The sequence below is a fragment of the Coccinella septempunctata genome, chromosome 7 (assembly GCF_907165205.1).
Source record: "Coccinella septempunctata chromosome 7, icCocSept1.1, whole genome shotgun sequence".
In the NCBI taxonomy this organism is placed as follows: domain Eukaryota; kingdom Metazoa; phylum Arthropoda; class Insecta; order Coleoptera; family Coccinellidae; genus Coccinella; species Coccinella septempunctata.
Window position 1 is genome coordinate 900,882 of NC_058195.1, and position 14,627 is coordinate 915,508.

At 36.4% G+C, this 14,627-nt stretch overlaps 1 protein-coding gene and 1 long non-coding RNA gene across 5 annotated transcripts in view; both read left to right on the forward strand.

Moving 5' to 3' along the window:
- Nucleotides 1-14,627, forward strand: part of LOC123317318 (ankyrin repeat and fibronectin type-III domain-containing protein 1) — a 48,629-nt gene that overhangs the window by 14,296 nt on the left and 19,706 nt on the right. For 2 of the 4 annotated variants that reach the window (XM_044903778.1, XM_044903779.1), the window contains exon 1: nucleotides 11,023-11,984. The exons of the other annotated variants lie outside the window; for them this stretch is intronic. In XM_044903778.1, the coding sequence (XP_044759713.1) occupies nucleotides 11,285-11,984 (700 nt within the window). In that variant the 5' untranslated portion in view covers nucleotides 11,023-11,284. Of the gene's footprint in view, nucleotides 1-11,022; nucleotides 11,985-14,627 lie in introns of those variants that run through there. 4 annotated transcript variants of the gene reach the window in all.
- On the forward strand, nucleotides 1,763-2,286 carry LOC123317334. Its single transcript, XR_006538160.1, has 2 exons — nucleotides 1,763-1,892; nucleotides 1,970-2,286. It is a non-coding gene; the product is annotated as an uncharacterized LOC123317334 (long non-coding RNA).

The following is a 14,627-nucleotide window of genomic DNA, read 5'->3' on the forward strand; positions in this document are numbered from 1 at the left end:
GTGTCATTATCATTTGTTTCATTCTATTTATTGAATATTTCAACTTTCAATATAACAATTATGCAAAGGATGGATAAGAATAATTCCTCAATTAAAACAAACTATGAATTTTCAAAGGCAGTAGGAATTCCGTATTTCTGTGTAACAATTTCAACAGACATTGTCACAGTTTTTCTGAAAGAATTCTTGTCAATACAATTATCTTCATATTGAGCTTGAATATCAGCATAAATCAGAAATATGCAGTTGGAAAAAACCTTATAAAAGAGATTCCATGCTTTTCAAGATTTCATTCAGTTCATTTTGAAAAGGAACTCACAAAATTCCTTCCGCTACGATGAAAACAAAAATGAGAATAACTTGCCAAAAATCTATAAATAAATAATTCTAATGCAAAAACTCACCCGGATAATGTTTTCCAATAATCATAATATTATGTCCATTGAATAAATTAATCGAAAACATATTTTTCCTTGGACCTCGAATGAGTAAAAAGGAAACATCACCGGACGCTGCCCAACTGCTTGGGAATTGCTAAAAATCTATTGTATGCAGTTGAAATGAAGCAAAATGATTATTGATTCCAGTATTATAAGATTCAATTCAGTTTCCTTCAATAGAACCTCAACATGAACTCGAGAAATGTCAAAATTCTACCTTTTTCTCATGCATTTTTCGGATACTTCTGGGTCGTTTTGGGGGCTCAAAATGATAAATTAGTAAAATTTAGTCCTTCCTGACAAAACATAGCCCGTCTCCGGTACGATAAATGATTTCGTGCGTCCTCCTTATTCCAAAGAGTTTTGCATATTTTGTCGAAAACGACCTTTATCAGAGAATATTTTGGGACACTTCTGGAAGCCACCACATCCTACCATACCTGGTTCTTCCTGCAGAAAATAACCTAAAAAAATAATATTTATTTTGATTAGCTCAAAATTGTTAGATATTTTTTGGATAAAATCGGAAATACCTACATTCTATTAGATTTCCCACCAGCCAATTTAGTTACAATTAATTTTTTGAAGAATATTGCATCTGAAGTGAAAAAAGAAGTAAATTCCTTTCTCCAGTAGTTCGAAATGCTAGTCACCTTGATAAAAAGGATAACATTTGCTGACAAATTGTAATTTAGGAACAGCAAATAGAATCAACCTTTTCTTTTTCCACCTTGAATAAGTAAGCACTTGCATCTTTCTCGGTAAACGGTAGAATTGACCTTTTTCAGAAATTATTTTAGGAGAATTCCAGGATCTTGATGTTCCATAACGGAAAGGCAATTATACCCATACATATTTGAATAGGAATTATCGTCTTGAAGGAAAGCCCGATTCATCATACTTGGGGCTATAAATACGTGTTTCGAAGGATTTTCACTTATTTTTATTAATTTCTCTAAGGTTTTGAATGAAAATTGCTCTAATTATACATGACAACTCTCAGTGGTAAAGTCTCTGTGGTTTTCCTTCTACGAAAACGAAGAAATATGAAAATGGGATATGGGCTAGTAAGCCCATAGTTTTACCCTTAGGTAGATATACCTATTTAAACAGATTCGCTCAAAAAAATTTAAATAAAAATATAATTTTTAAAAATACCGAGGCCAAAATATTGTTCTATGTTGTTGTTTTTCTATGAAACATAATCAAAACTTATAGTAGTGCTCTGTGGTCCAAAGTTTCTAACCTAACCTATCATTCTGTTGTTATATAAATGAAACTGAATGAGAAATGCTTTTCCTTTTCTCAATGAATCAAAAACTTTATGTGATACTGTCACCTAATCTTCTAAATCTCACATTTTCCGACTCTTACTTTTGTTATCTTTAGCAAATGTATATTTTCTACTGGGGATGTGTCTATAAGAATAATACTTAAAATACAGGGAATTATGTAAAGATTTATTCGAAATATATAATAATCAAATCATATATTCAAATTTACTCAGTAAAATCCATGAATTGTTTCAGGAAAATTATATCGATGATGAATAAACTGCATACTGGAATTGGAAATGAAACAAAAAACCCAAAATAGTTGATGATATTAGCAAAAATCAGTTATATGCAGTTAGAAGGAAGCATTTTAAAAGAGAATCCTGCTTTTCAACATTTCATTCAGTTAATTTTATTTTGAAAAGAAACTTCTTCCTTCTCTACGATGAAAACAAAAATGGGAATAACTTGCCAAAAGTCTATAAATAAAGAATTCTAATGCAAAAACTCACCCGGATAATGTATTCCAATAATCATTATATTATTTCCATTGAATAAATTGATCGAACATATATTTTTCCTTGGACTTCGAATGAGTGGAAAATATCATCACCGACCACAGTCCAATTGCTTGAAAAATTGGTGAAAATCTATTGTCTGGAGTTGAAATGAAGTAAAGTAACTGATAATTCATGTATTATAAGATTCAGTTCAGTTTCTTTGAATAGAAACTGACAAATTCCTTTCTCTACAATGAGCACAAAAAATCTGAACGCAATATGAATTTAAGAAATGTCAAAAATTCTACCTTTGTCTTATGCATTTTTCTGGTATTTCTGGGTCATTTTAGGAGCTCAAAATGATTAATAAGTAAAATTCAGACCTTCCTGACAAAACATAGGCTGTCTCTGAACCAATAAATTACTTCATGCAACTTCCTTATTTCAAAGAGGTGTATTTTCTAATGGGTATGTGGCTATAAGAATATTTGAAGTACAGAGAATTATGTAGAGATTTATTCGAAATAATAATAATCAAATCATATATTCTGATTCACTCAGTATAATCCATGAATAATTTCAGGAAATTTACATCGATGATGAATGAACTGCATACTGGAATTAGAAATGAAACAAAAAAACCAAATATAGTTGATGATATTAGCAAAAATCAGTTATATGCAGTTGAGAAGAAACATTATAAAAGGGATTCCCTGCTTTTCAAGATTTCATTCAGTTCATTTTGAAAAGGAACTCACAACATTCCTTCCTCTACAATGAAAAAAAAAATCTAGCCTTAAAATTGGAATAACTTGCTAAAAGTTTTTAAATGTAAAATTTTAATGCAAAAACTCACCCGGATAATGTATTCCAATAATCATTTTATCATTTCCATTGAATAAATTAATCGAAAACATATTTTTCCTTTGACCTCGAATGAGTGGAATAAATCATCACCGAACACTGCCCAACTGCTTGAAAATTGCTAAAAATCTATTGTATGCAGTTAAAATGAAGCAAAATGATCATTGATTCATGCATTATAAGATTCAATTAAGTTTCCTTCAACGGAAAACGACTAATTTCTTTCTCTACAATGAGCACAAAAAACTAACCTCAACATGAAATTGAGAAATGTCGAAATTCAACCTTTTTCTTATGCATTTTTCGGGTATTTCTGGGTCGTTTTGGGAGCTCAAAATGATTAATAAGTAAAATTCAGTCCTTTCTGACAAAACATAGCCCGTCTCCGGTACGATAAATGACTTCGTGCGACCTTCCTATTCCAAAGAGTTTTGCACCTTCCGTCGAAAACGACCTTTATCAGAAAATATTTTGGGGCAATTTCTTAAAGGTATCAACTTTTGCTTTTTCCGAGTTTGCTGGGTGTTCTGGAAGCCACCACATCCAACGATACCATCTCATATTTTTTCGACGGCTTGTCCTTCTAATGATACAATTGATGTTTGAAAGGACTTGAATCCTCCTAAAAAAGAAATTAATTATTGGAGAAATTAATTGAATTCCCGTGTACTTACCCCTAAAAGCTCGACTTTCCTTGAAAACGATCAAATTTCTTCCGTTTTGTGTTGTTCCTTCGAATGAAAAAAAAAAAAATTGAGAAATGTCAAAAATTCTACCTTTCTCTTATGCATTTTTCTGGTATTTCTGGGTCATTTTAGCAGCTCAAAATGATTAATAAGTAAAATTCAGTCCTTCCTGACAAAACATAGCCCGTCTCCGGTACGATAAATGACTTCGTGCGACCTTCTTATTCCAAAGAGTTTTGCACCTTTCGTCGAGAACGACGTATTTCAGAAATTATTTTGGGAGACTTTCAGGCCTTCGATCTTGGCCTTCTATACAATTACGTAAAGGGCATTTCTTAAAGGGACGAACGCTCTATTTGCTTTAATCCAACGGTCGCCCTAAAAGCCCATACATGCCTCGATACCATCTCATACTTTTACGACAGTTTGTACTTTTAATGAATCAATACATGTTTGAAATGATATAAATGCTCCTGAAAAAGAAATTATTTATAGGAGAAATGAATTGAATTTCCACGTACTTACCTCTTAGTGCTCGAGTTTTCTTGAAAACGATCAAATTTCTTCCCTTCGGTGTTATTCCTTTGAATGAAAAATGAATTCGAGAAATGTCAAAAATTCTACCTTTTTCTTATGCATTTTGGGGTATTTCTGGGTCGTTTTAGGAGCTCAAAATGATTAATAAGTAAAATTCAGTCCTTCCTGACAAAACATAGCCCCTCTCCGGTACGATAAATGACTTCGTGCGACCTTCTTATTCCAAAGAGTTTTGCACCTTCCTCTACGATGAAAAAAAAATCTAGCCTTAAAATTGGAATAACTTGCTAAAAGTCTATAAATGTAAAATTTTAATGCAAAAACTCACCCGGATAATGTATTCCAATAATCATTTTATCATTTCCATTGAATAAATTAATCGAAAACATATTTTCCTTTGACTTCGAATGAGTGGAATAAATCATCACCGAACACCGCCCAACTGCTTGAAAATTGCTAAAAATCTATTGTATGCAGTTAAAATGAAGCAAAATGATTATTGATTCATGCATTATAAGATTCAATTCAGTTTCCTTCAATAGAAACCGACGAATTCCTTTCTCTACAATGAGCACAAAAAATCTAACCGCAATATGAATTTAAGAAATGTCAAAAATTCTACCTTTTTCTTATGCATTTTTCTGGTATTTCTGGGTCGTTTTGGGAGCTCAAAATGATTAATAAGTGAAATTCAGTCCTTCCTGACAAAACATAGCCCGTCTCCGGTACGATAAATGACTTCGTGCGACTTTCTTATTCCAAAGAGTTTTGCACCTTTCGTCGAGAACGACGTATTTCAGAAATTATTTTGGGAGACTTTCAGGCCTTCGATCTTGGCCTTCTGTACAATACTGGAAAGGCAATTTCTTAAAGGTATCAACTTTTGCTTTTTCCGAGTTTGCTGGGTGTTCTGGAAGCCACCACATCCAACGATACCATCTCATATTTTTACGACGGCTTGTCCTTCTAATGATACAATTGATGTTTGAAAGGACTCAAATCCTACTAAAAAAGAAATTAATTATTGGAGAAATGAATTGAATTCCCGCGTACTTACCCCTAAAAGCTCGACTTTCCTTGAAAACGATCAAATTTCTTCCGTTTTGTGTTGTTCCTTCGAATGAAAAAAAAATTGAGAAATGTCAAAAATTCTACCTTTTTCTTATGCATTTTTCTGGTATTTCTGGGTCATTTTAGGAGCTCAAAATGATTAATAAGTAAAATTCAGTCCTTCCAGACAAAACATAGCCCCGTCCCCGGTACACATCCAACGATACCATCTCATATTTTTACGACAGTTTGTCCTTCTACTGATACAATTGATGTTCGAAAGAACTCAAATCCTCCTAAAAAAGAAATTATTTATAGGAGAAATGAATTGAATTTCCACGTACTTACCCCTTAGTGCTCGAGTTTTCTTGAAAACGATCAAATTTCTTCAGTTTGGTGTTATTCCTTCGAATGAAAAATGAATTCGAGAAATGTCAAAAATTTTACCTTTTTCTTATGCATTTTTGGGGTATTTCAGGGTGGTTTGGGGCGCTCAAAATGATTAATAAGTAAAATTCAGTCCTTCCTGACAAAACATAGCCCTTCTCCGGTACGATAAATGACTTCGTGGGACCTTGTTATTACAAAGAGTTTTGCACCTTTCCACCTCTTTCCTATGCATTTTTGGGGTATTTCTGGATCGTTTTAGGAGCTCAAATTGGTTGAAACTTATGATTTGGTCCTTGCTGATAAAACATAGACCGTCCCCGGTCTCCTATATGCCTTTGTACGATTTCCGTAATCCAAACAATTTTCCACTCTTCCCTCAACGGCAGAATTTGTATGAGAGTTCGATGCTTGTCATACCCGTGCATATTTAGATAGAAATTATCGTCTCGGAATCCCGAATCGTAATATTTGGGACTTTAGATACGTGATTTGAACGATTTTCACCCATTTTCATCCATTTCTCGAATGTTTCGAATGAAAATTGCGAGAATTATTCATACGTGACAACTATCAACAATGACGTCTCTGTGGTTTTCCTTCTACGAAAACGAAAAAATGCGAAATTGAGAAACGTCAAAATTACCCTTTTTTCTTACGCAATTTTCGGTTATTTGGGGGCCGTAAAAGTGGGAAAATGTGTTAACTCTCAATGACTCGGTCCTTCGGGATACGACATAGCCCGTTCCCGGACCCCGAAAAGTTTCCGTTCGCTCTGCCAACTTCAGAAAGTTTTGCCATATTCGCCGTCGACGGCAAAAATCGTCGAAATCGAACATTTTCGGAAATTATTTTCGAAGACTTCCCGGGCTTCGATCGGGACGTTTTATACAGTTTCGGAATCTGCGTTTCTCGTAGAAACCGTCTGGCGTTACCCTACCGAAGTGGGGCGCCCTCCGGGCGCCCCGTTAGGCGAAACCTCCGACCATTTTTTAAATATTCTATGTTCCAATTTCTTTTAGTATATAGTAATTAACCCTCATAAAAGCTGGTCGACCGTTTGGCCATAAATCTCAATGCAAGAGCAAAGTAAATTGTAATTGGCTACTCAGAAATAGGAGGGTGGAGTTTGATGAGAGGCGGGTGAATTAATCTTATTTCCTTCAAAAATCAAGGAAAATTGAAAAAAAAAAAATTTTTTTTTTGTTATCATGAAGAAGTTCTCTTTAAGAAAATACTCTCGTTGATCATTTCGAACCATCACTTCTGCATTTGAATTTATACTCATATATAAATACCACCATTTTCAAACTGAGTTTAACAGAAAAATATTCATTTTTTTTTCAAAAACGAAACGAGAGTCTCTTTGTTCCTTCCTTCTGATTGTATATGTTGAAAATCAGATGAATTCATCGATCCGTTTTTGAATTACGATGGAAATAAATAGCATTGTGAAGCATAGGGCGAATGGAAGTATTGTACAACCTTAAATTTCGGTTTTTCATCGATATTTCAGGGATAACCAAAATATCATTCGAACCCTCAAAAACAGGTTGAGCGTTGTTTATAAATTTCACTTTCAACTACCGATTTTTTCAAGAAGTTAATCTTAATTGCTCCATATCTCTCGCTATACAATGGAAGAAAAGCGAAATTGTTATTGAGATGAAAGCGCGGGAATAGAAGTTTCGTGGGAAATTTCTGCAGAACAATCAGCGTATACGATAAACGATTAAAATACGATTATTGACTGAGGTTGCGTTGTTATTATTTTTGTTCAATAACTCCATGCTGATAGTTCGAAGAAACAATAGAAATCTTGAAATCCAAACCGCCAACCATACAAAAAGACTCATTTAGGGAGGTATACAGGGTGTTTCGCCATAAACGGGGCAAAATAATGAATATTTGTGCGAGATATTCTCTATCCAACGCTACCACGCCTAATTGGTTGAAACCTGTGATCCTTGTCAAAATCAAATCGAAATCATTCGTTTTTGGTTATGTATATGTCATCCGAAGTTTCTTCAGATTGATCTATGCTCCACTTACGGTCGTAGAATCATAGCTTTCATGACAATCTTAAATCGGAATCGAAGTTAACTTTTCCATCGAGGTAACGGTTGTGTAGCTTTGATGAGGTCAATTAAGACCGAAATCATGGACATTTTTGAGCGATGTTTCAATCAAATCGTAAAATTTCTCGTTATACCAATAGAAAATACCTTTTATGTAGCGGATATCGATCTCGATACCCGACGTAGGAGCGAAAAAAAGATGAATCCCTTCCAACTCACAGTAAAAATTCATAATTTTTTCAAACCTCCCTTCGAATATTCCATCCTACGGCTGAGTTAAAGGGGCTTCTCCTGTTATAAAACCGCAACGATATGCGTATTCGCGGGAATCAATGAATAATACAGCGAGCGCAAATATTTACCGAAAAAAAATCGTGAAGTTGTAGACACTCTGCTCGAAAACCCTAGAGCGGGAAAATTTTTAACGGAATTGATATCGTATCGGATTTTCGAGCCGAATCTTGTTTGTTGTTTACGCGATTAAACGTTTATACATGGATTCGTCATTTCCAAGAAAAAAGTCGATTTTCCGTCGGACTGGTAGATGTGGTAGTGCGGATCCACCTTTAATCCGTCTCTGGCTAATGTTTCCTGTAATTCCAAATTCCGAACGGCACTTCGCTTTGAAGAAGAAAGTCGTCATTTAACCGGACACGGAGGTATGCAATTCGTGAAGCCGGCTTTTTTTACTGCCCCAGGTAGAGGCAAGTGGCAGGGTTGGTAATTAGGGTTGCTGGTCATATTCTGATTCTCAGACTCGCTTTAGTTTTGATGAACTTTCAACTGAACGTAGATCTAAATGTATTTTTCTAGTAATAAATCTGAAAATTTCATCGATTTCGACAGGACCGTTCGGTCTTGAGTTGAAGTTTCAACTGACACCATCTTTTTGGGAATTTTTCGATGGCCAAATTGCGAGTAATTTTTCTTCCAGGAAAAATATCAGAGATCTAAATGTGAAACATATTCTGAAAGAGCAACACTTCTTGTAAAAAATCTGAGAATTTCATCCATTTACTATGACTCTTCTAAGTTAGGCAAATACTCAAAAAGTAACTATGACTCTCCTACTACCTTAACTACCTTTATAGGTACTTTTTGAGTATTTGCCTAGCTAAAATAGTTTACACATACTCAAAAAGTAACTATGACTCTTGAAGGTATACTTCATTCAAATTTATTTTAGCAGTCGGTTGGTCATGAAATAATTTTCTCAAGTTTTTGTAACTAGAACGAAGTTAGGTTGGCACTCATGAAATGTCGTTAATGTCATAACGCCGTTGCCACAACTAATATCAATTTTTATTACGAAAATGCCGAAAGTGATTGAAAAAAGAGACAGGATTTCAAGAAGTGCTATTTAGAATTCAGGTCTTACATATTCAATGTAAGAGAATTTATATATAATGTTTCATCTGAATCTAAACGACTTATATTTCAGCTGGATATTTCCACAATCAGAAAGATAGTGAAAGAAGAGGATGACAAAGAATTTCCTTCTATTGGGAGACCCAAAAAAGTGGTGGCATTTGAGAATTTTATGTTTGAGTGAATTAATACGAAAAGTTCACTACAGGATTTTCGATAAATGTCATCGGATAATAAGTTCCCTAAAATGGATTTTTCTATTTTTCATTTGACTTGTCCTATACAATGTAAATGTCTTAAGATACTAATAAATACCTAATTATTATTATTACATCAATGTATTAAGATGAATAGCCACAAATACGCGCAAGTTGCCCTGTTACTTGTTTATTCATGTGAAATTTTTGTTCAAAGGTGAAGTTCATCTTAACTTGAAACTTCCTTCAATTCCTTTCACTTATAATGATTCAAGATGATTTTTGTTGAAGAATTTAACATTCTTGTAATTATCTGTTAATTCCTTCGGGAGATACCCATTCCCAACCACTGCATCATATGCATTTCATCTTCGGGTTAATATTTTTGAAATCTACAAATGATGTAAACCAAAGAAGATAACGAACATTAACTCTCATCAAGCTAGTGCATATTATGATATTATACGGATCTCTTGTATTTTCCATGCAAATAACTGGATTTGGTATGCCTTCAATCAGTTTGTATAAACTTCAATTATGTTCGTCACATATTTTCCGAAGAGATTCGACATTGTGATAAAGTACGTAATAACAGAAACTTTTACGTAGAACGGGCAACATAGCGTTGATTTAAAACACAAAAATGTTTTGACAAGCTTCATAACCCCACATTTTCGAACTATACAGAGTGAAATGTGTCAAATTTCCATGGCCAACCGACTCCTAAAATAAAAGTGAATGAAGTATAGTTGAGGTAGTAGAAGAGTCATAGTTACTTTTTGAGTATTTACCTAACTTAGAAGAGTCTTCTAAGTTTGAATTTTGTCCATCGTGAAATGTACAGATCATCGTGAAATGATATTCCTAAGCGGCCCTTTTCAGGAATTCCCAGAAATGATTATTCAAAGGTGCCTATTTTTACAACTTCTTCGATGAGTAGACTGCTGGTATACCAAGGTTCTCAAGGTTTGGACTCCTTTATTAGTTCGTGGACAGGATTTTTCGGTATTCATAACAGGTCAATATTAAATTGTCATTGTTATATTGAGCGTAATAGTTCTTTACGGAACTTACTCAGGTAGAATATTAGATTAGGTTTCGTCCAATTTTTAGTTCAGTAAGCCTTGTATTGTTTTCCAATTGTGTTGTACCACAATTGGAGTGTGAAGTAATAATTACACAGGGTGTAAATGAATAGTTGCTAAAAAATTTAACGGATGATTCCTAATCTAACCGTTCAATTTAATATATATCACATTTGTCGTCAGATGTGGTCAATTTAGACTGAATTCACTTGTTACCCATTCAAAGAAAAGTCTCTACATCCAAAATTACTAACAAAATTGACGTTTTAGGTATGTGCTCATAATCGTATTTGATACTGTAGAAATATTAATCAAATGTTGCATTTCTACTGGTGATAAAAGACTACCAACGGACGAAATGGGGATAGGAGTGAGTGAAAGTGACGATTTTGAAGTGTTGGTGGCCCTTGGTACGATGTATGCACCCTTCAGAGTTGGTTGACACCGTACGTCCGTGCGCACCTTTAGTACGTCTCCCCTCTACCCCACAACATTCATACGGCACAATAATACTCGACCGGGCATATTCCATCCGTTTCACACGGATAGATTGAATAGATTCCAGTTTCTCAACACAGCTGTTTCTGTACCGGCGGTGGTAGTAGTAGCTGGAGAAGCGGAGTGTCGAATTTTCGAATCTAGTCGTCCATGCGCCGTTTAAAGGGACGCGTTTGACGCGCGTTCTCGGTCTCTGCATTCCAGCGATTCGCGACCGTTAAAAAACGTAAACAAACCGAAACGACAGTTACCGATAATATGTGATTAAATGTTTGTGATTTCGCGTAGTGATCTAGGGTGTGAATGTCGCGCGTGTTGTGATGGGTAAAGTGAAGGAAAAGGTGGCGAAAAAGAAGAAAATGGCAGATCTGATAACGGAACGTAGGACGGGCGCCAACCTGAAACGATCCAAGTCGGTCAGGGCCTCCCTTAGATCCATAGGGACCAAGATATTCAACCCCGGTAAGAGTTACGCGGAGAACCAGAGGAAGGTGGAGGCCCTGCAGAAGACCGCCTCCCTGTCCAGCTTGGAGGAGAGCAGGAGGGAGTTCAAGAAGACCATCTACAAATCCGAGTCCGAGTTCCAGCCGGAGATGCTGTTCACCGCCAACACCATACTCAAGACCCCGGTGAGCAACGTCAAAGACAAGAAGGCGAGGAAGAAGGACCAGAAGCAGTACCTGGAGTATCACTTTCCCTTCGTGCCTACGCCGCCCGCGAACGTGCCTCCCAAGGCGGCGCAGTTGCTCCAGATACCCATCAGGGAGAATCTGGAGACGGTGAGTTTCAGGTACGAGCAGGCGTTTGGGGAGATGTCCCAACAGAGGGAGGATATGGATCAGTTCGGGCATCGACAAGGTTTGGAGAGGGCCAGGAAGATGAGCGTGGACGATGCCAGGGGTATCTACGAGGAATACCTGACGGATTACAGACAGAACAGGTTCTATAGGAGTTCCATCAGGTTGTCCATGGTGAAGAGGAGGAACCACACTCGGAATTATTCGATGGCTGTTTCTTCCAGTAAGTTTTTGAGTAGAAGAGATGGGACAGAGTACCAGAGGAATCGGTCAACAGGGCCATGTTGTATAAAATGTTTTAACCAAATGTTTATCCTCAGATCTGGTGTTTTTGGGTCACTATTGCCAATTGGCATCGTTTTCTGTTCTTAATTCGATGTTGATTTCTACTGTGATTACATATTTTGATGTTATGAGAGCTAATCACAAGTACGCTTAGGTCTTTTTCTCGGAAAAAGTTTCATTTCAGTGACCAAGAACCCATTATCGAGTTGTTTCGGTCTATCGGTTGAAAAATATCGAAATTTCTCGTCATTAATTTTGTATTTCGTTAATGGTTCTCAATTTAAACATAACGATCTGTGTTTTCACCTCGTTTTACCTCGTACCTAAAACCGAACAAAGAATAACTTCATGACTATACTCTCTGGAGAAATTTATTCTATTTTTGTAGAGAAATAAAACCCAGGGAATGGATTCATTCATCATTCCCGAGAACTCAGACCAAGAAGTGTTTATTATCATGGTTCTTAGTATTGCTTAGTAACCCATTGACGCGCTAATTAGATTGCTTATTCTCTAGATGAATAGATCTAACTAATGATGCGTTTGAGTGGCTGAAAATTGAGAAATTAAAACTACGCAGAGACCTCCGACTACAACAACAGGGGCAGTTTACAATTTCGCGTATCATCGATCAGCACGTTTTATTCGTGGGGTTTTTTGCTGCAAAGGATTATTTGGAAAGGAATTCATACGCAACACGCGTGAAATCACTCGAAGAAACGAAAGTTTCCTATTCCCTTTCTCGTTTTCGACTGAAGAAAATAGAAATTAACACAGTTAAAACGGGAGCTCGTTATATCTGTATTTGAAGATCACTTTCCAACGGGCGAAAGGAGCTATCCGTTCGCCAGTGCAGCTCTCTCGAGGAGAAGAATAAGATTTAATTAATTGGCGACCGCGCGGTTAGCCGAGGCATAGAATATTAAATTATGTAATTTTGCTCCGCGAACCTTGAATCGAAAAAAGACCAATCTCGGCTGCAGTTCTCCTCCGAGGCGGAATGAAGATGAGAGGTATCTTTCTTATAATTTCGAATCTAAAATGAAAAGAAAAAATGTTGATCGACCTTATACAAGGGAATTTTTAGGGTTTACTAGATTTTCTATTCTTTTCAAACGGATTATTCATGGCCTATATCTGCCTTATCGTAGTAGCACGAACGATGGACGTCTATTTTCGTTTTTTCAGGGCGATGGAGCGCTCACGCCAACAGGAAACTGGCATTTTTCACCGCAATCTGAAGATAGTGACCGGAAGCTGACGTTTTAGATATACATATATATTTTTTCTAACTATGTACGTCACTCGCGATGAGGTGACATTTGCATCTCCGGGCTATTTCTAGTGGTAAACAGACTAGATGACTTTTAATAAAGTGTGTCAATAACGACGCCGTAGGTTACCTTCGGGCGTTTGATACGAAATATCCTAGACAACAAAGACTCGAATATATATTTCTTGCGACACCCAGATATTACCCAATATTCCTCGGGCTTGCCTTAGCGACCTCCTTCGGCGCAATTTTTACTTCGAATCCGATGCGAAGCGCTTATCCGTCAGAGTCACGCCGCCGCCGACAAATTGGAGCGGAAAAGTGCATTATTGGAATTAAGTCCGGTATCGATTCCCCCTCCATCCCTATCCACCGTAGTCGCGGTTATTGAAAACGTCCATCCCCGGTCGTTCCGGGAGATCCGATAGAAGTTTGATGGCCGTTTCGTGGGGGATTTTCATTCGGTCGGAGTGGCAGCGAGTGGATTCTCGTTACGACCTTAATGGGTGGGTATGGAGCATTGGGGTACGTTTTAATAAACGTAATTGACGTTGTTATAGATCGGTTCGCGATATTTGAAGTCGAATTTGGGCAAAGTTGCCTTGGCAAATATTCGGAGAATTTCCTAGCAAAGGGGAAGGGAAATCTCGTAATGAACTTATCGTGTAGGTAAATCATGCAATGGACGCAGCTAATTGGTCAATAGGAGCGATTTCCGAAACCTCCAAATACCGAGGCCAAAAACACTACTCTTCGATATCGATGAGTTGAATCTGACCTACACACCCCTGTCTGTGATCGGCGCTAACCTCACTATTCGGCGAGTGACGTCCATAATGTCTCTTGACGTTTGTCAGGATCGTTTTTGGTCATGTCTGTCAACTAAAGTTTCTTTTTTCATCTATGTTCTCTCTTACTTGTGTTCATAGATGTCTAGATGACATTTTTGACGTGAAATATCAATGGACGAGTTCAGGAACGTTTGCCAACCTTGTAAATAATAGAAGAACTCTTTGAATAGAAAATTATCGAAAATTATATTTGTGCCTTCCGGTTGCTTTAATCATTTTTTAATCCCTGGAATGGGAATCCCCGACTCATATATCCAAGTGATATAAAAGAAAATATTGAATTATATTGAATTTTCAAAGTGAGTTTTGACATTATTCAGGCGTTTTTTCTTTTATATCACTTGAATTTGATAGCCGGGGACATTGGAGGATTGTAAAATGATGGGAGCAACCGATATGCACAAATATAATTAAAAAAAAAAGTGTCCATTGAAAGAGTTATTTCTTATTTACAAGA